At 47.3% G+C, this 24,641-nt stretch overlaps 1 protein-coding gene across 1 annotated transcript in view; it reads left to right on the top strand.

Annotated features, from left to right (window-relative positions):
- Window positions 1–12,197: 12,197 nt before the first annotated feature.
- TTYH3 (tweety family member 3) overlaps window positions 12,198–24,641 on the top strand; it is a 59,719-nt gene continuing 47,275 nt past the window's right edge. The window contains exon 1 of the mRNA XM_056866584.1: window positions 12,198–12,332. Within this exon, the coding sequence (XP_056722562.1) occupies window positions 12,198–12,332 (135 nt within the window). The remainder of the gene's footprint in view (window positions 12,333–24,641) is intronic.

Below are 24,641 nucleotides of genomic sequence, written 5' to 3'. Positions count from 1 at the left end.
AGCCTTGTTGGTGGTGTCCTCCATTCTCTCTGTCTGCAGGGATGCATCTGCCTGCCTCCTCCTGAAAGCAGTTGCACCCTGAAAGGATCGCAATCTCCACCTCCCAAAGCCACGTTCGGGTGTTCCAACAAATTATCTAGGTATTTCTGTATACCTAGCCTCGAACCTGATGTTTTCAATACAACATCTTTCTCCGAGCATTGTGTTGCTTTTGGTTTTATGCATATTGTGCTGCGGCGCCCATACCCAACAAGTGACTGACACCCCTGGCCAAATAACAGAGTTCTCATCGTAGGTTGGGGTGAGAGGAATGGCTGTGTCATGCGTGACTGAGGAAATGAAACTCTTCAAGAAGCACAGTGGATGTGTAAACGTTTAAACGCCTATTTTTTTTTTAAATAAAACCTCTAATAAATTTGGTTTGTTGAGAGCATAATGCATTACTGCTGCGCAGGGCATTCACTATTTGTTTATGGTGTTATCATTAAGCTGTTTTTCTTAGCAGCTCTAATAGTCCAGTTCAGGCTGGTCTCATCGGATCTCACAAGCTAAGCAGGGTCTGCCCTGATTGGCACTTGTATGGGAGACCTCCAGGCGAGTCCAAGATCGCTACATGGAGGAAAGCCGTGGCAAACCGCCTCTGCTCATTCGAAGGACCAACATCTGGGACATCCTACACACTTGACCCTTTCTGCGGTTTCAGGATTCTTCCAGATCCCGACTGATGCTGCAGCATTTCACGCTGCCCAGGGCAGAATCCCGAGAGAGCTGTGGAGCTCGGCAACTTTTTTAATTTGGAAAGAAAATGTGACGGGTTTTAATTATAAGCTGCTTTGGGAGCCGGTCTGGCTGAAAAGAGGGGTATAGATGCATCAGATGTGTTTCCTGCCCCTTCTTTTGCGGTTTTGCTGCGATTTCTGACACTCCTGGCGATAAAGGAGAAAGAAAGGATGCTATTTATGGACCAGGGTGTTTGGGGGGGGTGTCACCCGTCCTTCCCTAAATTGTGTTCTGTGTCAGCCATTCAGAGTCAAAAAAAGGAAACCCCTTAGCTGGCTCAAGGACAACTGTTCCACTGCGATCTGAGAAGGGAGAAACAGCAAGGGCTACCCATTTGCATCTTCCAAAGGCTCCTTTGCTCTCTCTGTTTCTTGGAAGATCTCTCTTGTCCTGCTGCTTCTTTCCTGTTGCAGGTTTCTCTCTTAACATTTCTCAGGAGCAGAGCTCTCGGCTTCCCACGACTGTGCCGGACACTCGCTAAAGCAGGGGCCGAGAACTCTCCCTATCAGATGTTTTATCATCCTTCGCGCTAGTACTTCTAGCCAGAGAGGATGGCGGCTGTACAGAGCAGATGACCCCCCCCCATTAATCCCATCAGGGAAAAAACGCCGTCTGTAGTGTTTCCAGAGGCAGCTGCTGGGAGCTATCCAGGCCGAGTTTTACCCATTTGGGTAGATTAATTCTGGCTGTGGTTCCAGTCACATGGTTATGGTTGGGGGGGGGCACTTAGGCGTTCCCCCCCCCCCAAGATACTGGCTTGCAGGAGTCATTCTAAAGGCCGAGAGAGGAGCAAAGCATTTCACATGAACACACGAAGCTGCCTTATACTGAATCAGACCCTTGGTCCATCAAAGTCGGTATTGCCTACTCGGACCGGCAGCGGCTCTCCAGGGTCTCAGGCTGAAGTCTTTCCCACCACCTACTTGCCTAGTCCCTTTAACTGGAGACGCCAGGGATTGACCCTGGGACCTTCTGCACGGCAAGCAGATGCTCTACAAACTGAGCCACATCCCCTCCCCAGGCTTTGGACTGCAGGGAGCTGCTAGGGGGAGCATTTCAATGGAACCTCTTCCTCGACGTAGCAAGCAGTAATAGAGAGCCCATTAGCATGTTAGGAGCAGGATGAAAGGAAGAGAGGCCCCGCACCTTTCTATTTGGCAGTGTGTGTGTCCATTGAGATTTGCAACAGGTTCCTTGCAGGGCAGAAAGCTGATTTTATTCCAAACTGTGCTACTGGGGAACGCATGGCTTCGGCTGTCTTACCAAGGGTTCAGTTGTCTGTTCTGTTGGCCTTGGAAACTGGCGGTCCCTGTTTTGTGCCTAGCGGGGGGCTCGGGTGGAACAAGGGGGCTCAGCTGTTGACAGCTGACACCAAATTTTGTAGGGCTGAGTCAACAGAAGAGGGCCAGCGTGGTGTAGTGGTTAAGAGCAGCAGGTTCTAATCTGGAGAACCGGGTTTGATTCCCCACTCCTCTGCTTGAAGCCTGCTGGGTGACCTTGGGCCAGTCACAGTTCTCCCAGAACACTCTCAGCCCATGCGGAGGCAAGCAAAGCCAAACCCCCTCTGAACATCTCTTGCCTTGAAAATCCTATGGGGTTGCTGTAAGTCAGCTGTGACTTGACGGCACTTTGGACCACCAAGTCAACAGGCCATAATCAGTAATGCTCATGCTGCCAAGAGCAAAACCTGTCAACTACCCCCCCACCAAGTACAGGGTGCAGATTTCAGCTTCATCCTAGTTGTGTGAGTTCTGGTGACTTAAATAGACTGGAGAAGAGATTTTGGGGCACTCGGTGAACACTGGGTTAAAATTGTATGGTGAGCAGGGGAGCAGTTGAAAGGGCAAACTCATTGCCTGGGGTTACTTAAAAAAAAACGAAATACAATGAAGAAGAGTTGGTTTATATATGCTGACTTTCTCTACCACTTAAGGGAGACTCAAACCGGCTTACAATCACCTTCCCTTCCCCTCCCCACAACAGACACCCTGTGAGGTAGGAGAGGCTGAGAGAGCTCTAAGAGAGCTGTGACTTGCCCAAGGGCACCCAGCTGGCTTCTTGTGTAGCAGTGGGGAAGCAAATCCAGTTCACCAGATTAGCCTCCACCGCTCATGTGGAGGAGTGGGGGAATCAAACCCAGATCAGACTCCACTGCTCCAAACCACCGCTCTTAACCACTACACCACGCTGGACAGTATTGTGACTTGATTGCAAAGGGGGGATAGTTAAGTCTCCGTTGGGTGGCTGTGTCGGTCCGTTGTAGAAGAGCAAGATCTGAGTCCAGTAGCAAGTTAAAGGCCAACAAGATTTCCAGGGTATAAGCTTTCAAGAGCCAAACCTTTGACTCTCGAAAGCTTATACCCTGGAAATCCTCTTGGCCTTCCACGTGCTGCTGGACTTGAATCTTGCATTAGTCAGTCGCAGTGAGATAATACAAAGCTCCATCAGCTCCTCCATCCCGTTTATTTCAATCTGAGCGGCGAGTCACGAGAGCCGGTGTTGAACTAAACGTAGAGCCTTGAAAGTGCCGCTGGAGTTTGGCCTTACTGTTAACGCCTTGGTACGGATGTGTCATACAGCCGCATCTGGCATATCAGGCAAAGTGTTGCCAAACCCCAGAAAGGATATCGCAGAGCTGGAAAAGGCGCAAGCAAAGGGTTGGAGCATCTGGACTAAAGGGCTAAGGGCTTCAGGAAGCTTTTTTTATTTTGGGACTGAGGCCATATTGGCATCAAAAAGCCAAGGAAACAATCAAACAGACTCTTGGACCATGCCCTTCAATCAGATAGGGCTCAGATTTATAAATATTCAGCCATCTTGCAATATATCAAACCTTTCCACCCTGCAGACTACCTCGGATTCCTGGAAGTATCCAAGTATCAAAGGGCCTTTTCTCTTGCACATTTTAACGCCTTACCTTCAGCTCTCCTGGAAGGCAGGTATCTCCGTACTCCCTTTCACCAACGACTATGCCCACGCAAAACAGAGAAAGTGGAAACAACAGAACGCGTTCTGCCACAATATCCCTTCTACAACGACATAAGATCGCAGTCCATTCTTCCCATGTTGTCATCCTTTCCTGGGAGATTGGAAGAAGCCAAAGTTTCCCTTCTCTTAGCAGTCTCCTCTTGGGAGATAACCACTCAAGTAGCCAAATTTTGCCTCCGGTGTAGTGGGATTAGTAAACGGCTAATTGAAAACCCTTCCCCAGTAGAAGATCTTTCCCCCTCTTCTTCAAATCATCCTTCCCAGAACAGTCAACTTTTATTATTTTACTTTGTTATTTTAAACCTAACTTTGGTTTTTATTCAAAACCTAACTTTGGTTTTATACAATGATATTGTATCGAAATAAAACTTGATTGATTTCGGGACTGGTTGGTTTCAGAGGGCGGGCCGGCCCGGAATACTTTTTTGAGGGCCAGCCGTCGGCAAATCACTTAAGCAGGGCCTCGTCCTGGCATCCTCCCCGGCAAGTTGTGAAAGCCGTTCCAGTCTACCCAGAGCTGCTGCTTCACAGCTCCAACCAGTTTCGATGAGGCTCGCACAGGACGCAGAGGGTGCCCGTGCCAACGAACGCATGCCAAGGCTTGTTTGACCCTGTCTCCTTTTGATCCGCTGATGCTTCCGAAGCTCCTGCAGGTGGTAAACAAAAGTCTGACGGACTGGATTTCTTTCGCTTTTTGTATATAGCCTCTTTCCCCCCTGCAAATAATTGAATATGAGTGGGTTAGATGTAAAAAAAAAAAAAAACCATATGGAGGATTAACTGTGTTTCAGGGTATTCATAGCAATCTGGTAATTGGCCAGAAAAGCCATTTTTAAAGTTGCAAAAATAAAATTCCAACTGTTCAAGCTTGGTGCCATTCTAAAGACCTTTGAAACAATTAACGGTTGATGGCGGTTGTGTTTATGCTCTTATTTATTTATTTAGGGAATGTCTACGCCCCTTCTAGGGTTGTCAGGTGTGTTCTGTCATTCCCCCCCCCCCCGGCCACCAGCGGGGAATGGGGAGCATAGGATTGCCAGATTCAGGATTCAGAAACTCCTGGAGATTTGGGAATGGAGCCTGGGGAGGACAGGGACCACAGCGGGGTATAATGCCATAGAGTCCACCCTCTAAGGCATCCATTTTCTCCAGAGGATCTGAGCTCTGTAGTCTGGGGATGAGCTGTAATTCCAGGGGCTGGCATCCATAAAATATATTCTTTATCTTTTTTTTTTTAAGCCAATAAAAACAAGCTAGGGGCATAAAACTAGATTTGGGAGTTTGTGATTTGTGTCTGGACATAATGCTTTTTTTTTTTTTTTTTTGCTATTTTGCACCAGTACCATTAATTTGTGAAGGGATTGCAAGATTAGATATGGACAGAAATTGACTGCTTACAGAGAGACTTAGATAGTAAGTCTAAACTCAAATATCTCAATTCCCTCCCCCCCAATGTAAATAAGTGGAAGTGATATCAGCAGCAGATCTGGGGATTAGAGCAGCCGCTAGAAAGCAGTCTAATCATACCAATGAAGACAACCCGGTTTACTTGGACACGTCTGAAATTGTCTCTCTGATTGTAAGCAGGATGTGAGCTGAACTGACAGATGATTAAATATAATCTTGGATAAACTTGCACTATATTCATGTTAGAGAAGAAACCATTCATTAGCTGGGGAAGTCATGGAAATGAACGTACACTGGAGAGTGCGAGGACCAGAAAAAAAGAGGAATTTGGTTGAGGGGGGGATCACTGCCACTACCCTACAGTCATACTAAGCTTCATTCAGAGGAGGAGTAACGTGACAAAGGAACTTTTGTGGTTTAGAGAGGGCAGAGGGCAATTCCATTCATGTTTGTATAGTTGGAGGTTAGCCAGTATCACATTTACTCAGGAAATGGAATAGGGCGACAGAGGCAGTGCTAACAGACATCTGGTACATCAACCCCTCTCTGACTTCCTGTTGCCTAATCCCTTGACATAACAAGAGGTCACAAGTTGACCTTATGACATTTGTCACAAGGGGGGGGGGATTGTGTGTACATGTTTAAAATAAACCCATCCCTAGTCTTAGTTTCACATGTGAGGACCTGTGGCATAGTTTGATACAACGGTAAAACATGTTGGCGATTCTAATTAAAAATGGCCGTGGACATCTGGCTGAGTGAAGCCTTTCGTAATATTTGGTTGTGCGCACATTTGCACACTGCTTTGCTCCCTCCCCCACCCACCCAAAAGAAATATTAATTTACAATGGAGATGCTTTCATTGGTGGTCTCCAATATTCCAACTTTGCCTGTTTTGCCTGCCTTCCTCCCAAAAAACTCAAGTGTCTTTGCGTTCTAAACTGAACCAGGGTTACTTTACACATTACCACTTGAGAAGGGCCACCCGATCCAGTCAATTCTGAGCGTGCTTCAAGGGGGGGTGAACTCAAAAGTCGATGCATGCATTTGAAACGTGGCTAATTTTAACAGGTCAGAAACAGAAAGGGGGGGAGAGGTCCCAATGCCAAAGCAAGAAAGAAACTAAAAAGTTAAGACCTCTACGAGGTGTCGCCACAATAACCAGTGGAGGAACCACCCTGCCGAACACCTCGGCCGATACACCACCTCTCAAAAACACTCCTTGTTTCATGGCGGAATGAACAGTTAAAGCAGTTGTACAGGGCAGTGCTTGGCTTGAGAGAAAACAGGCACTTGAGAAAAGGTCCGTTTGATTTCCTTTCCTTTATTTCAAGCTCATCCGACCAAAGATCTTGAGCGCCATCATGCATAAGACAAAACAAAATTTACAGCACCACAGAATGTTAAAATATTAAAAAGATACATACGGTAGAAACAGAATTTACAACATCACAGAGTGATAAAATATTATAAACAATATGGCTTTAAAACATCTTATTTGCTGGACTTTGAATCGGGACCCTTCTCCGGTGTAGGCCAGCTGGCTTGAAGCAGACGTGGCTTGCAGAGGTTTGCACAGGCACTGAGAGGCATTGAAGAGATGCGTCTCATTAGATTAATTCTCTCTGTGCTTCACCTTGGGGCCGGGCCCCTTCTTCCTAAGTGGGGAGACAAATATTTAAAATGGAGTCCATGAACTTTTATTCCCCACCTCCCCCGTTGTACATAGATAAGCACATTCTAACTTCATTTATTTTTCAGAAGGACTTTTTTTCTTTTTAAACCACAAGCAGGATTGCAGCTTAACAAGATGGTGGAGAGACTAACTGGGGGATAGACCCGTGCTAATGTGAATTAATCTATAGGAGGTGGGGTGGGGGAATCTCCTTTAAAAATGATAGCAGAAGAGATAAACCGAACATAATTGGTAAGGGATTGCGAGCCATCTGTTTTCATGTGAGCAAAATTTCCTAAATAGGATCAAGGGGATCCAAGAGATTATAATCCCCTCCCCACCCCCGGATTTGGGATTCCCACTTACTGCCACTCAGCAGTAAGTGGGACAGTTCCTTTTATTAAGTAGATTTTAGCAAATGCCCACCAAGTAGGGATGTGTTTCTTTCTTTAGGCCATATGTACGCCACCTGGCCATTTAAAAAAAAAAAAAAGCACCAGACGGCTCACAAAAAGAGAAATATAAACAGAAAAACATTCATTTAAAAAAGTAAAAAAAAATCAAAATCAATTGAAGGACCAAATTTTTAAAAGGACCTAACTTTTTTTTTAAAAGGCTTTAGACTGTGTTTCAGGGAATGAGCTCTGTGTGTGTGTGTTTTCAGTGAGTAGAGGAATCTGCACAAATGTGATTCAGAAACCCTTTGCTTTCAAGCCCGTTAAGGACAGTCTTTGCCCCTCTCTTTAGTGTGACGAATGTTGGTTGCTAGCCACGCAAACAGGTCTATGAGGAGGATGGGGATTGGTGTAACGATTGTTAGTGTCACAAAAGCAGCATTGTGATGGCCCTGTACTGCGTGGCCAGCCTCCAAGGATGACCTGAGTGGTATGTTCTTTATGGAAGAAAGCACTTCTTACAATTTCTTTCCCCACTCTTCCACATGAGCGGTGGACTCTAATCTGGTAAACCAGATGTAGTTCACTGCCAGAGGATGTAGTGACAGCCACAGGCATAGACAGCTTTAAAAGGAGATTAGATTAATAGAGTATGGGTCTATCAGTGGCTACTTTCCATGGTAACTAAAGGGAACTTCCACATTCAGGGGGAGTTAACCTCTGAATACTAGTGCTAGGAAGCAACATCAGGGGTAGACCTCAGCCTCTGTGCCTTGTTGCTGGACCCCCAGAGGAACTGGTTGACCACTGTGCAAGACAGGATGCTGGACTAGATGGACCCACCCATCCGATCCCGCAGGGGTCTTCTTATGTTCTTAATCGAGTGCCGTGAATTCTCAGCCAACCCATGGCGGCCTGAGACCATGGGGGTTCCGCGGCAAGAGATGAGCAGAGGTGGTTTGCCGTTGCCTTCCTCCGTATAGCAACCCCGGCCTTCCTTGGTGGTCTCCCATCCAAGTACTAGCCAGGGCCGACCCTGTTTAGCTTCCAAGCTCTGATGAAATCAGGCCATCCAGGGCTCATCTTAAATTATAAAGTGATTGCAAAACATAGATTAGGATTGCAAATAAATTTACAGAATGTATCCCTCCCCCCACCCCAAGTTCTGATTGGCCTGCCTACCCCTCCATGGCATTCATTACTCAGTCATTTTGTGGCATAAAGATTGCCTGAAAAGAAAAAAAGAAAGCACTTTTTTTAAAGCTTTCGTAGTTGCCTGGAGGCTATTCTTGCTTGCCTTGGGGGCCATACAGGTTGCCGTTTACAGGGCTGGGATAGATGAAACACAAACTGGTAAAATGTTTTTTTTTTTTAAAAAAAACTTAAAAGTACCGTGGAAGCAAAAGCCTATCATTGCGCGTTGTCTGAAACGGAAAACATCTGCTGAGAAGCTTGCTTTCTAAGAAGGACTTTGGGGGGCGGGGAGGAGACCACGCGGCTTCCCAGCATCCACTCTAAACGTTTGCATCTGTCACAACAGCGGCAATGCATTTAGCAGACCGGCCAGCCAGCTCAAACTGTAACCCGGAAGAACTCTTAGAGATTGGGAGCTGTGCAAAGGCAACAGCCTTCAAAATGGTGTAAAGATGGTTCTAGAATCTGGGGAGACCAAATTGGGACACGGAGGCACATAGACGCTGTGTGGTTTGGCTAGCCACCTTTTCCTTACAACGGTTTAATTCGATTTATAGCTTTCCCCACTTTTGTCTGTAGAATGGTTTGATGGTGGTCTGTGCAAAATTGGCTAATCTTGGGAGTGCTGGCTTTGTTACTATCCCCCCACTCCCCGGCAACATTGTTCCAAAAGTAGCTAAAACTGCCTTTTCTCATGTTGTTGATGATTAACCCTGGGATATTAAGCAAATGCAGACAAAGAGATGCAGTTTGTGTGTTAAGCAGAGAACTGTATGGTCCGTGAGATAGCCTCCCCATTACAACGAGATCCACGGTTTGGACAAGGTAAGAGGTATTGCCACACTGGACCATATTATGTTGGATGTTGATGCTGGCTGGCACATAATACGTAATGCCAACCGTTTCCAGGAGCAATCTCCTCCACCGCCACCCAATACACACTGATCTTTGCATAAGGCCCGGCAGTAAATTTGGGATTTGCAAACAATGACTATTTGTTATCATGTTCTCTTTCTTTACGCCATCTTGAAGCCTAATCAGAGCAAACCTACTTTGACTCCTAAGAGGATATGCTTTCCTTATGTTCGGAAACAAAGGTTAATTTCACACAGGCTTGGCTGAGGATTATTCCAGTATGGGTCTGGCCGGGTTCCAGTTTTATGCTATAGATGGGATGCGAGGGATTACAGGATAAAGCACGTGACCACAGCTTAATTTCAGCCTGGCTACCTGGGGCCTAGCTGCAAAGCCAAGTGCCAGGACGTATTCTTGGAATAATGCCAGGACAGAGCCTTTTATTAATGGTATATAGGCTGTATCCCCTTTCTTTCTTCCATCCTAGAACTAAAGTCAGTGTACTTTATTTATACTTACTTCACTTATACCCCCAACTTTGTCTCCAGTGGAGAAGAGTTGGTTCTTAAATGCCAACTTTCTCTACCACTTAAGGAAGAATCAAACCGGCTTGCAATCACCTTCCCTTCCCCTCCCCACAACATGTATACATGTGGGTCAATGGGGTGCGCATTCCTCAGTGGGGGGGGTCAGTGTGGTGTATACCCCTCAGTGGGGGGCAATGGTGTATACATGGCAGTCAACAGGGTGCATATTCCTCAGTGGGGGGCAACATTGTGTACATGGAGGGGTCAGTGTGACTTACATCCCTCAGTGGGAGGCAATGGTGTATACATGTGGGTCAATGGGGTGCGTATTCCTCAGTGGGGGGGCAACATTGTGCATATGGGGGCAATGCGGTGTATACCCCTGGGGGGGCAACAGTATATACATGGGAGTCAGTGGGGTGCATATTCCTCAGTGGGGGGGCAACACTGTGTATGTGGGGGGGTTGTGTGTGTGTGTTAAGTGCCGTCAAGTTGCTTACGACTCATGGCGACCCTATGAATGAAAGTCCTCCAAAATGTCCTATCTGTGACAGCCTTGCTCAGATCTTGCAAATTGAAGGCTGTGGCTTCCTTTATTGAGTCCATCCATCTCTTGTTGGGTCTTCCTCTTTTCCTGCTGCCCTCAACTTTTCCTAGCATGACGGTCTTTTCCAGTGACTCTTGTCGTCTCATGACGTGATCAAAATACGATAGCCACAGTTTAGTCATTTTAGCCTCTAGGGTCAGTTCAGGCTTGATTTGATCTGCAACCCACTGATTTGTTTTTTTGGCGGTCCACGGTATCCGTAACCCTCTCCTCCAACACCACATTTCAAAGGAATCTATTTTCTTCCTGTCCGCTTTCTTCATTGTCCAGCTTTCACACCCATACATAGTAACAGGGAATACGATGGCATGAAATAATCTAGTCTTGGTGGCCAGAGTCACATCCTTACACTTCAAAATCTTTTCTAGCTCCTTCATGGCCGCCCTTCCCAGTCTCAATCACCTTCTCATTTCTTGGCTGCAGTCTCCCTTGTGGTTGATGGTGGAGGCAAGGAATAGAAAGTCTTGAACAAGGGAATACATAGACAGTGCGAACAGTATTTTTTATAACGTTTATCAAACTCTGAATACATCGCTGGGAATACCTTAGCGCGGTAACCCCCAAAGTGCGAACAGTATTTTTTATAACAGTTTCAAACTCTTAATACACCGCTGGGAATACCTTAGTGCGGTAACCCCCAAAGTGCGAACAGTATTTTTTATAACGTTTATCAAACTCTGAATACATCGCTGGGAACACATGGACAGTGCGAACAGTATTTGTTATAACGTTTTCAAACTCTTAATACATCGCTGGGAATACCTTAGTGCGGTAACCCCCGAAGTGCGAACAGTATTTTTTGTAACAGTTTCAAATTCTTAATACATCGCTGGGAATACCTTAGTGTGGTAACCCCCAAAGTGCGAACAGTATTTTTTATAACGTTTATCAAACTCTGAATACATCGCTGGGAATACCTTAGTGTGGTAACCCCCGAAGTGCGAACAGTATTTTTTATAACAGTTTCAAACTCTTAATACATCGCTGGGAATACCTTAGTGTGGTAACCCCCAAAGCGCGAACAGTATTTTTTTATAACGTTTATCAAACTCTGAATACATCGCTGGGAACACATAGACAGTGCGAACAGTATTTGTTATAACGTTTTCAAACTCTTAATACATCGCTGGGAATACCTTAGTGCGGTCACCACAATTGTGTCTGTGGGGGGGAGTAGGTCGGTCAGTGCGGTGTCTCTCTCTCAGCGCGGGGGTGCGTATCCCCCCCTCAGTGGGGGCGAGCGTCCCCTCAGCGTGGGGAGCGGCGTCGGCGGCGCGCGCGGGAGGCCCGGGCGTGGTGTGCGTGTGGGGGGAGGGGGCCGCCGCACCCAACGGCCGCGCCCAACGGCCGCAACCGCCGCTTCTCCCTCAGAGCGCGGCGTCGCCTCGGAGGAGGAGGAGGCCGGGGCCTGCCTTTCCCGCCTCTGCCGGCCGGGGCCGGGGGTGGGCGGCGCTAGCCGGGGAGAGGAGCGGCAGCAGCAGGAGGAGGTGGCGGCGGCGGCGGCGAGGCTCAGGGCGAACAAAGAGCGGCGGCCATGTGGGGCGGGAAGCCTCCGCCGGGGAGCCGCGGCGGCGGCGGCGCTGAGGAGGAGACGCGCCGGGCGCCTTGAGACGAGGGAGGAAGAGGAGAAGGGAGGAAGGGCGGCTGCGGCGGCGGCTGGGCTGAGGCGACCCGTTCCGGCGCTCGTGATGGCGTCGAGGCGCCTGTGAGGAAGGGGGGGGGGTTGGGGGAGGCCTGCTGCTGCTGCTGCTGCGCGTGGCTGCCGGGCCATGGCGGCGGCGGCGGCGGGCGTGAGCTACTCGCCGCCCTGGTGGGTGAGCCTCCTGCACCGCCTGCCCCACTACAGCCTCCGCTGGGAGGCCGCCGGCGACGACTTCCGACCGGAGGACGCAGAGTACCAGCAGGTGAGCGGGGGGGAGGGGGCTTTTGAAGGAGGGGGGTGGCATCTTCCTTCCCTCCCTTTCCCCCCTCCACTGAGGAATATGCATTGGACCCCCTCATGTACACACCGTTGCCCCCCCCCACTGAGGGATATGGACCTCACTGGACCCCCATGTACACGGCATTGCCCCCCCCATGAGGAATTTACACCCCACTCACCCCCATATACACAGTATTGACCCCACTGAGGGATATAGACCCCACTGACCCCCCATGTACACACCGTGGCCCCCCACTGACCACATATACACAGTATTGCCCCCACTGAGGGATATAGACCCCACTGACCCCCATGTACACAGTATTGTCCCCCACTGAGGAATTTACACCCCACTCACCCCATATACATAGTTCTGCCCCCCATTGAGGAATATGCACCCCACTGACCCCCCATGTACACACTGTTGCCCCCACTGAGGAATTTACACCCCACTCACCCCCATATACACAGTATTGCCCCCCACTGAGGGATATAGACCCTACTGACCCCCCCATGTACATACCATTGCCCCCCACTGAGGGATATACACCCCACTCACCCCATATACATAGTATTGCCCCCCCCTGAGGAAAGTGCACCCCCATTGACCCCCATTGTTTCCCCCCCTGGGTTGGGATCAGGGTCGAGTGGTGGAGGTGGGGGGAACTGGCTCAAGCCCCCTCCCCCAAACTGCCCCTCAGTCGGGCCCCGATCGGAACCGTACTACTTCTCATGCACTTGGAAATTTGAAAAAACAAAACACCAATCTGAACACTGGTCTAGACCCCAGATCACGTCTGAATGGCCTAGAGAGGTTTTTGCAGGTCTCTGCGATCAGTGGGTGTATATCCCTCAGTGGGGGCAACGGTGTGTACATAGGGGTCGTCATATAGCCCCCCCTGCTTTCCTAATTCAGGTTTAGGGGGAGTCGAGAGCAGCCCCCTACCTCTTTCTCCCATCAACTCCCTTGCATGTCCTCCTTCCTCAGGACCCTCTACCCAAACTTACACACAACCATCTTCCCCCCCTTACTCCCCCAGTTTTCCCATGTAGAGTGTTCAGAGGGACTTAGGTGGGGGTCTCCTTGTTCCCCCTTCCCTTTATTCCCCCCAGCATGTCCCTTACACCCCCAATCTGTCCCAAGCAACCTCCATTCTTGAGAGTGCTTCAGGATAAGGGGGTGATATCATCCTTTGATTTTTTTCTTCTCTCCCCCCCACCCCGCTATCCCCAAACACTTCATATTTCCCTTATCGCAAATGTTTTTCTGCACATGCCCCAATCCTCCCTCACCCACCTTCCCCCCTTTCCAAAAATCTTTGCTCTGAAATAATAATTTCATCCCTTTTCTAGCCAATTTGTGTCCCCTGTGATATGAGCTCCCTTCCCTCCCTGTACAAGGCCCAGTTCATACATCCAAAGTCCAGTGGTGCAGGCTGCACCACTTCCGGTTGCGGGTAGGGAGGACTTGCTTGGCTGAATGCTGTCCAGGAACAAAGGCTACCTTCGATATTGGGGGGGGGGGTAATAGCATATTGGGGAGAAATCTAAGTCGGGCATTGCTTCCTGACATGCCAGCTGTCTGTGTGAAGGGGTGCTTACTAGTGGAGAGTGTTCCCAGGCGATTTCTCCAATGCCTAAAGCGATGCAGTCCAGAAATGGCTTTGCCATTGGACATTACCCAGAGAGGTTTAGGAGCGAAGGCAACTGACCCTTGATATACACTACCCTCTCTCAAATTTCATAGTAATCTTATTTATTTACTTCCTTTTAAATTGTTTTTCTCACCCCCTCCAAACCTTGTCTGTTTTCTCGATATCTTCCCACCCCATCTTCCACCTTGCACCCCTCCGTCCAAAAAATTAATGGTGGGGAGAAGGAGAGTATTTTATTGATTCCTTCACTTGGCTGTTCATGCAGCTCTCCCCTCTCCCCTTCTGCAGAAGTAGCTCACAGGGGACTTACTCCTGAGGACCAAATGGGGAAGGAAGGCAGGCTGCCAGTGTCCCATTACCTCACCCCCACAGAAAAGGATTCAAGGGAAGGTGGCTGTGGGAATTGCCCCCACGCAGCTGCCCACCTCCCCAGATGGAACTTGGGGATGGAGGTTGGGAGCAACTTGCAGGGGTGCTTCCATTTTCCTTCCCACCTGGGCAAGGTTTTTGGAGGTATGCGGGTGGCAGAGGAGGAATCCGGGTTTGGAGGCAGATGAGGACTTGGATAGGGTCCTTCCTCTCCCTCTCCAACTCAGGATGAAGGCAAGTTGGGAAGGTAGTGAGTTCTTAGGAACGGCTCATATAAGCTAAATGTCTCTCCGAGGAGAGGTAGGATGGAGAGAGCAGCCTTCCATGTTTATTTCCCTTGATCTCTCTCCCCCCCCCCACCCCCCAGCTTTTGAAGTGTTTGATGTCAGTCTTGGGTAGTGATTAGGTTCACTTTGTTGGCGGAAAGGAGAGCCTTTGTAAATAGCCCAACTCTGTAATCCCTTCGCCGCTAGGTATTCCCCCCTCCCTCCCAATCTTTTTGAGAGAGCTACGTGCCACTGTTATGAAAATGGATGACTTAATGCCTTACAGTTGAATGTACAGCGCTGAGGAAACCTGCAGGCACTAACAGAATAGTCTGGCCGTGTCTAAACCGGGTTCTTCTGCTCTGGGTTTTCTGGTGGCAAATGCTGGTAGAATGGTGTTTTCCCGATGTCATCTTTTTGGGGGGTGAACCTGGTCTGACTGTAGCCTGGTTTCTCTACAGTCTTTAGCATGAAAAACACCATTTTGCACCTCCCGGTATCCTAGTTTAGATGCAACGGCATCCGGCTCTTGGAAATGGCAATGTATCTGTGCTGCTTTGCTGGACCTTTTTTCCATGTAGAAGAATCACACTTTCCAAAAAAACAAACAAAAAAACTCCCCTTTCAAATAAGGGTAAAATAATTAAGCAACCTGTCCTGTTTCTCAGCAGCTGGCGGGTTTGCTTTCTTACGTTTAAAAGAATCCCTTTGTTGCGAAACACAGGCTTGCGAAGGAAAACGTTGCCTGTTACAGAGCCTGTTACACAATGATTTTGGTGGTGGGAGCTTCAGTGGTACCTGAAGGTTCTCTTGTTTATCTTGCGTCTTCTTACGTAAGAAGCACCACCAGCCCCCATGGGAGTCTTAACGTGATAAAACCAGCCTCTGGGGTCCTTTGTGTTTGTCACGCATGGTCTCTTCCGAGCCCTGCTGGTCCTCCGTTAATGTTTGTCAACTTAGAGTGTTTGTCAAGGCACACCTAACTGGTCTTCCCAATGAACAATAGGAGACTTTCAAAGATCAAGGTTCGAATAATCAGATGAAGTTTAAATCTGCTGTGGGATGCAGGCAAGCAAAGATGCGGTGCCTTTTCTTAACCTGTGCTTGATGAAATAGCTTGCTTGGAAACGCCTTTCTGTGTGCCTCCCTTGTTGGCCCCACCCCAGACAAGGAGTGTTGTCCTTTATGTTTTCCATTCTGGTGTCCTGGATGTGGTTGGATGCTGTTTTAGGGAAGATACTTGGAATAGGTATACACAGCTGTTGCAGCATCCTATGGGCTAGATAATAAAAGCAAACAAACACAACCCTCCTCTTGGCCAGCCACTTGGACAGTCTAGGTATGTCAACAAGCCCACTCTGTAAATGGTAGAGTTAATAATAAGTGCCTTTCAGTTTCCAAGGTAAACCTTAAATTTTGGGAGCTCCTTTGGTGATAGCAAGAGAGATGCTTGTCAAAATACCCCTTTCCCCCAATCGTACTATTGTTAGGCTTGAAGGAAGAGAGCAATCTTAATTTAAATAGCATGTAGCTATTCAGTAAGTTTTAATGGATAGCTAATACAGTCTGGGGAGGGAAGGTGGCATGGTTTAGTCTGTTCTCATCAGATCTCAGAAGCTAAGCAGGGTGAGTACTTGGAAGGGAGACCACTAAGGAAGTCTTTGCAGAGGAAGGCAATGGCAAACCACCTCTACTTCTCACTTGCCCTGGCAACCCCTTGCTGGGGTCACCATTAGTTGACTGCACTTGACACACACAAAGCAGTTTTGTTAAAGACAGTACTAACTTCAGAATCTATAGTGGTGGATATAATTGTAGTAGAAAGCCACAGGTAACTAATGTCTTCTGAAGCCAACACATAGTGCATTGTGGTTCAGTATTTAGTTCTGCTTCCTGGTTTGGGGAAATCCTGGGATTGCTTTGTATGTGGTGCATGCATGAATATTCTGAACTTCTGACTGCTCGCTCACCTTTTATGGGATTAGACCTTGTTCCATTCCTCTGGGGGAGTTTTTTGGTCAGTAGCGGTGATGCACCAAGCAACCCCTCTATCACCAAGAGCAGACACGGGGTTGGGAACTGACTTGTTGAAGACTCTTGGGGTGACCCTGACAGGAATCCTTTCTTTTCCATATCCCATGGCCCGCCCCAGCAAAAGCTTGACAAGAATACCTCACTACCATACCCTTTGCTGCCTTAGCATATGCATCTTGGCTTTGCCATCTGAGCAGCTAGGAACAGATGTTGACAATAGAAAACAGAAAGTGCTTAAAATAAATGAACATATATTATTTGGGCAGAAGCTCTCTCAGTCACAATGGGACTAGCTGCATAGCAGTTATCAATCAGTGTTATAAAGTTTAACTTGATAATATAATGTATTATCTGATGAACTGACTTATGACAAGCTCTTATTGGAATAAGCTTTGTTTGCTTTTAAGGTGTCGCTGGACTCCTGTTTTATTTTGCTGCTACAGGCTAACCTTTCTGGAATTCTAGCATACTGAGTGTGCACAAAATCCAGCCACACTTAATATAACCTATAAAACATTAGAAAAGCGCAAGAGTCCAGTAGCACCTTAAAGACTAACAAAATTTCTGGCAGGGCATGAGCTTTCGTTGAGTCACAGCTTACTTCTTCAGATATCTGGAAAAGTGACCTGTGATTCACGAAAGCTCATGCCCTGCCAGAAATTTTGTTAGTCTTTCAGGTGCTACTGGACTCTTGCTCTTTTCTACTGCTGCAAGCAGACTAGCACGGCTACCCATCGTGATCTGTCTTAGAAAACACTGTGTATGTCTACAGCGTACACAGGAACGCTGTAGATAACCTTACACAAAAATCTTCATACTGTATATTTTGGAATTAAAGACTTGTCCGAAAAACCATCTCAATCATTCTAAAAGAGAAAATATTCTCTAGGAGCCTTTTTCAGTGCTCTCCCCCAGTTTTGCAGTTGAGGAAAGAAGTCTGGAGGTAGAACCAGCATACCCTCCCCCCCAACCTTTTTTTTTTCCTGAATTACATCATAATTCTCTGATGTGCTCCTGTTGACAAAGAGGGCCCTGAAGATATCCAGATCCCAGTCTGCTGAGAATTTTAAAAGTAAGCAACTACACCCTTTGAGTTGTGCTGAGAAACGAATTATCAGTCAGTGAAGCTCCTTCTAAGCTGTCAAGGTATGTTTCCAGGGCAGACATACCAGTCAGCTTTACAACAGCGTTTAGGTTGCAATCCTAAGAACGCTTTCCTGGGAGTAAACTCTGTTGAACAAAATGGGATTTCCTTCTAAGTAGACCTGCTTAGGAGGAGAGGGGTATTCATGGCTACTAGTGAAAATGGATACTAGTCATGATGCATACCTATTCTCTCCAGGATCAGAGGAGCATGCCTGTTATATTAGGTGCTGTGGGATACAGGCAGGACGATGCTGCTGCAGTCGTCTTGTTTGTGAGCTTCCTAGAGTCACCTGGTTGGCCACTGTGAGAACAGACTGCTGGACTTGATGGACCTTAGTCTGATCCAGCAGGGCCTTCCTTATGTTATAACCTTAGAGTTATGATGTTGCTCTCCTGTGAAGTTTGCCACCCATCCCTATACTTTGGCACTGGCTGCTCAGAGGTAGAGAGTGAGTGCTTCTCATTCCTAAGGACCAAGGTTCAATTCCCAGCCCTGCCATCTAAATTTATTTATTTACAACCCACCGTTCTGAGATACTCAAGGCGGATTGCATAGTGTAAGTCAAATACAGTCGGCAGCATGGGACATCCAACCCAACAGCGCAAAGGGGTTTGGATTGCAGAAGTTTGAAAACAGGCAGAAACCTGAAACACGACTGAAACAAAGCATTAGCGTTTAAATGTGACCCATAAATTATGCAGAAATTATAGGGTGGAAGCGTACTTACTGCAACGAATGGAACACAGTAGTACAGTCCACAGTCCCTATTCCTTTGCCAAAGCATTTTTCTGAACCATTTCATTACCGTACAGCCCGATTACCTGTGTAAAAAGCCCTCCTGAATAATTTAGTTTTCCATAGTTTGCAGAGAGGCAGAGTGGGAGCGCTTTCCTAACCTTGTCAGGCCAGCCATTCCATAAGGTAGGAGCCTGTGGTGCCCCCACACCAGGGGCACATCCCCTTGGGGCGTCTTTTCTCAGCACTGTCAGCTGAGGCAGCATGCCAAAGCTGTGGACTTTGTGCTTTAATTGCCTGGTTTCTTTACGCTGCCAACTCCAGAGGTTTACCAGTAGCCTTGGCAGTTCATGACTCCTCACTTCCACCTGCTTGCACCTCAATGCTGGGGCAGCTTTCCCAGCCTCAGTCCCTTCTCCAAGTTCTTCAAGCTCCTGTCATGAACACATGAAGCTGCCTTATACTGAATAAGACCCGTGGTCCATCAAAGTCAGTAATGTCTACTCAGACAGGCAGCAGCTCTCCAGGGTCTCAGGTAGAGGTCTTTCGCATCACCTATTTGCCTAGTCACTTTAACTGGAGATGCCAGGGATTGAACCTGGGACCTTCTGCATGCCAAGCAAAGGCTCTACCACTGAGCCGCAGCCCTTCCCCAAATAGCTGAGCTGCTGTGTTCTGTACCTACTGGAGTCTTTGAATTGACTTTTAGGGGAGACCTCTGTAGAGTGCATTACAGTAGTCTAGTCTCAATTTTACTTTTATTGCTCTAGATAAACCCTTCTGTATCCATAATGATTCATGCCAAACAGGGAAAGGGGCCAGATCGCCCATGTCCAGGTAGGGGGGCATATTTGGGGCCAGGCTGAGTTGGAAGAAAGCATTGAGGGAGGAGGGCTGGAAAGAAGTTGCCCGATCTCAAAAGCCTCAGTCAATGTAGACAATTCAGAGCTAGATGGACCAGTGGCCTTCCCTGACATAAGGCAGCCTCTTATGTTCGTATCCCGCAGAACACATTATCAGGCAAGCCTGCTTTCCCCCCAGCCTCTGCCGCTTTCCCTCTTTGGCATGAATCATTATGGGTATGGAAGGGTTTATCTCGAGCGATAAAAGTCCTTTCCCAGCTGTGTCTCTGAGTCATCCTCGCAAGCCTTCTTGCTTAATAGTGAATCATAAACCTGAAGTGAAGGATCGAGGAGGGCGCGCAGCCAGCGTTTGACAATCTGGGGTGAACAAAAAAAAATCTGTTGGAGGTGGCAGTGGCCACGTGGATCCCACGAGCCCTCGGTTCAGGACGTCAGAACTCAATGGGGGGGGGGCAGCGAGGTGGCATCTTCAATGGAATCTGTACCAAAATGTGAAGGCTTTTTGTTAGCCCAGGTGAATTGTTCTCGGCTGACTTCCAGATCTCCTCCAAAGCTCCCTGCTAGGAGAATCGTTCTCTGCTGGAAAGTCCAGCTCAGAAAACCAACCAACCAGCCAAACAAACATACAGGGAATGACAACTTTTGCTAATGGCATATTTTAAGAGCAATTGTTGCTTGCAACCAAGGGTTCTTTTTCTGGCAGCAATAACAAAAAAAAATCAGGAAACCTGGCAAGTTGCTGTTTACCTATTTCATTCTAATGGTGTGTTTTATCTTCAGCCTCGGCACTGCCCAGATGTGTGTCCTGTAAATCCGTAAAGCTAATTAGGAGGCCATGCATTTATGACTTGTCAGTGCAATGGAGCCTTTGTGTGTAAACAGCTCTTTGTTTCTTGGGATTAGAGAGCATCGTTTTGACCTGACTTTGAGGAAGGAAGGCCCGTCCCGCAACTATCAAATTCCGTTCATTGTGCAGCTACATCTAATTAGTTTTCGAATGGCTCTAGTTCAAAACAAAGCTTTTTCAGACCTGCAGGATCAAGGTGGCTTTATGGGATGTCTGTTCTCTTCCTCTGTTTACACTAGCTGGTAAAATATGAGTAATGGCAGCTTCCTAGTGCATAAAAGAAAAACTGCCAGTAACCCTCCACCATTCTGGACATAAAAGGGCTAGGCTTTGGATGTGGCGACTTCTCCATTACTTAGTCGTGTGTCAAAATTCGCACTCTTATACAGTGACAGTCACGTCCTCTCAGCTTAACCTACCTCACAGGGCAATTGTGTAGATAAAATGGAAGAGAGGAGAATGATGTAAGATGCTTTGTGTCCCTGTGGTGGTGGTGTGGGGAAGGTAGGGTATAAGTGTGCAATACAAATTGCATTGGATTTGGATAGAGATTGAATGAAAGATTGGTTGAAAACCAAGTTACCGCCGTAAAATTTCTGTTCTTGTAAATGGTAATGTCCCATGATTCAAGGTGGGGATGAAACCATGCCCGCTAAGCACAGGTTCTCTTTCTGCTTGTTTCCACTGTGTCTCAGTTCCTGCTCACATGGTCCAGTGAATGTGTGTACGTTAGTTTGCAAGAACAAGTCTACGTGTGTTCACTTTACAAACAAAGCTGGGAACCAATACCTGGATAATGGTGGGGCTTTTAATCTCACATTCAGCTGTGCATGTGTAGAACACATGTGAATTACTTAACACAGATTATTTGCTTTATTATTTGCCTTGTACACCCCCATCCCTCCCTCCCCCCCACCCCACAAATAGAAAAGTAGAGGCGGAGCAAAGCTGTCATCCCAAGCATGAATCCATACAGGTGCCTTATCACTCCCCTTGATCCATCAAAGTCTGCTCAGACTGGTAGTGGACCTCCAGTGGAGATAATTGACATCATTGTCCCCCTGATCCTTTCAACTGGAGATGCTGGTGTGTGTGGGGGGAGGTTGGCCCTGAAATTTCCTCCATGCCAAGCGGATGCTCTACCACTGAGCCATGGCTCCTCTCCATGGCTCTTCAAGGTCTCAGGCAGGGGTCTTTCACATCACCAACTGCCTGATCCTTTTTAATTGGAGATGCCGGGGATTGAACCTGGGACCTTCACACTACAAGCAGATGCTCTACTACTGAGCTGTGACCCTCTTCACACATCAGGTTTCCCTGAGAGCAAGAGAGAGACCCTGAAATTCAGCTTCTTCTATCACTGTTCTAAATTCAAACAGCTTCTCTCACAGCTTCACCCAAGTTTGATGGAATCCTTGAAGAAAGCTTTTCTGGAGAGGTCATCTCCTGGCCATTTGCTCCCCCTGAAAGAGTAATCTACAGCCATTAAGGACCATCAACGTTCTGCTGTCGCAGACCTATTTAATGTCTTGGCAGCACAGTCCACAAAGCAATGAGTCCATCCAACTTGGAAGTTTTAAAAGCAAAAATTGTGTCAGTCCCCGTTGGGTGTGTTTAAATTTAGTACTCAGAAGCCTGGAGTTGTGCGTCCTTTTTTACCCCTGCAAAATGCACCTCTGGGATGCTGCCAGACCTTTGACCTTTTAGAAGGCGTTCTCAGGTGTTTTCAAGCTTTATTCTGGTTTATGTCTTCCCCCCGCTCCACCCAATGCCTACAGCGACTCTGATTGTTGCCTGGTTTCATGTTTGCAGACAGACTCTGTGGATTTTGCAATGTTGGTTTCTAGCCTGTTCTCCCCACCCCGCTCTGCCGCTGGGTTTACAGTTCACTTTGCTTTGCCACCCTCCTCTCCCAGATTTTCCCAGCAGAAATTTATGTTCTACCTTTGTCAACAAATGAGTGTTGGGTCCTGATATACGTCCTCTTATTCTCGGGAAGGTGGCAGGAGTGAAGCGAAGCACACTGCTAGAAACGCTCCATATTTGGGGGGGGGGGTTGGGCAATACATTCAGGTTCAGGCAGAGATCAGCTTGTACGTTGACGGGAGCAATCCTGTCCGGTGTCAACTCCAGCCTAAGCCTATCAATTTCAGTAAGACTGAGACTGGGGTTAACTCTGCATAGGATTGCACTGTTAGCCTTGCACAAGCATCTGGAGCGCAGAGAGAAGGAAGCAGAGACGCCAGTAAATGAATGAAACGTGGCACCGTCTCACCTGCTTGACGGAAACTGCACTTCTGTGCATGGAAATAATCTCTGGAGAGCTGTCGGAAGTTTAAGATTGCCGCTCAGGGCGAGCTAATGAGAAAAGTGGTAGGTCTGACGGCGTCTTTTCTGTTTTTAAAAAGCGCATACAATTGGCAGAGTAAATAGTTTCTTTAAAAGCAGGGTGGGGCGCAGTTGGTACCAGGAAATGTAACCCTTTGCTGGTGTCACCCGGTGGAGTTTACCAACCACAGACCACATAATTTTTTTTTTTAATTTACATCATTTTTATGCTGCCTTTCCCCCTGATCAGGGCCTTAAAAGCGGCAAACACGAGGTTATGCCAAATGAAACAAAAAAAGGTCTTCACCTGCTGGCGAAAGATGCTGATAGAGGGAGATAGATGAATCTCCTTGAGGAGAGAGTTCAAAAGTTTCAGTGCCGTGACCGAGAACACCTTTTCTTTGACATGTCCTTGTGGATCTGTGCTTTAGGTCTCCCCCATTAAGATGCAATTTGGGCTCTTTGAATTCATCCTGAATTGGAGAATCCTTTTTTTATATATATATTTCACTCCAAAAAATATGGTAGAGGCAGAAAGCCCTCCATAGGGGCTTAACTGTATTTGTTTGCAGAGGTAGAACAAGGGCACTGTTTAATCACTGTTCATTCTCCCCGCCTCCCCCCTTTAATTCTTTTTCCTCTCCCCACCCCCATTTGTAGAAGGGCTGAGAAAGTTGAGAGTGATGGAATTTATGAAACACAAGCTGTGTTGCAGCAGGAATCTGTTTTCAATTTTTGCCTGGTCTCTTGGATACTCCAAAACTCTACTCTAATTGTTCAGGAGTGGGGTGGGGTATGGGGAGCCGGGAACCGACTGCAAAAGTTACCAAGTCAGCACTTTATAGGGCCTCTTATCTGGCTTCTCCATATTCAAAGGCATTCTTATGACAGTATCAGAAGGCTTTTGTGTTCGGCTGCCTGACACTCGGTGACCGGGTTCGATCCAGCTGTCGCTTGCTGGAGGGACAGCGCCTGTGATGAATGGGATTGGAATGTGATGGAGTCTGGCTATGCGTGCTTCTGAAGTCTTTTTTAACATTTTTTTAATTAAGAGAGAGAGACCCACAACTGTTAATCAGAGTCCAGTATGGAATTCTTTGGTTCAGTGAACATCCAACGTCGTTCACAGGCTGTCCATTTAAAAGCTCAGAAATGGGTATTCCAGCGGTGTGGTTTCATATGAGGCTGTCTTATACTGAGTCAGACGGTCAATAATCATCTGTCTCAGAGCTGACTGCTCCGACTGACAATGGCTTTCTTTATTTGTGTCGTTTATACCCCACCTTTCACCCCAGTGGTGACCCAAAGCAGCTTACATTGCTCTGTTCTCCATTTAATGCCCACAATGACCCTCCACGGTAGGTTAGGCAGAGAGTGCATGGCTGGCCCAGCGTCACCCAGGGTGCTTCCAAGGCAGGGTGGAGATTCGAACCTGGGTCTCTCAGATCCTGGCCTGATGCTCTAACCTCTACATCACTCTGGCTTTTTAAAAGATGAGTGTGAATTTTCAGATTTTGTGTATTTTTATTAGGAGAATCAAAGATTTGTTTTGGGTTTTTTGTTCGTTCGTTTGGTTGCTCTCCAGACTTGAATGTGCCTTTGTGTGGCTACGTTTTGAAAAGCTCAACTCGTAACTGACTTGTAACTGATTAGTTTTTAGTTTTTGCATAAATGAAGAAACCCATGTTGTCGGGATATAACTTCACCTGTCTGTCAGTCTATGCTTCTTTCCTATTGCCTAGGGCACTTTGGGATTTCTTCACCAAAAAAAACCAGGACTTCATTGAACTAGCTAGTGGGAAGAATGGAGTCTTTATCTGGGGGAGGGGAAATGAATTTCTTGGTTCAGTGAATGGCTTTCCCCCCTTTTTACTGTTGTGTGCTTAGGAGAAGTCAAGTAAAAGCTCTTAGCTGGGTGTGATCCAAAGAAAATATTGGATGCATGATGGAATGTGAGTTTTCCCTAAAACGTCCTGAATTTGTTAGTTGGATTTAGTATCTGTGAGGGACCCAGAGACGGGTTTGACGATTCATTGAAAAATCAGTTA

This window comes from Euleptes europaea, chromosome 21 (genome assembly GCF_029931775.1).
Source record: "Euleptes europaea isolate rEulEur1 chromosome 21, rEulEur1.hap1, whole genome shotgun sequence".
Lineage (NCBI taxonomy): Eukaryota > Metazoa > Chordata > Lepidosauria > Squamata > Sphaerodactylidae > Euleptes > Euleptes europaea.
The sequence above is the reverse complement of the archived record's forward strand: the minus strand, read 5'-3'. Positions and strand labels throughout refer to the sequence as shown.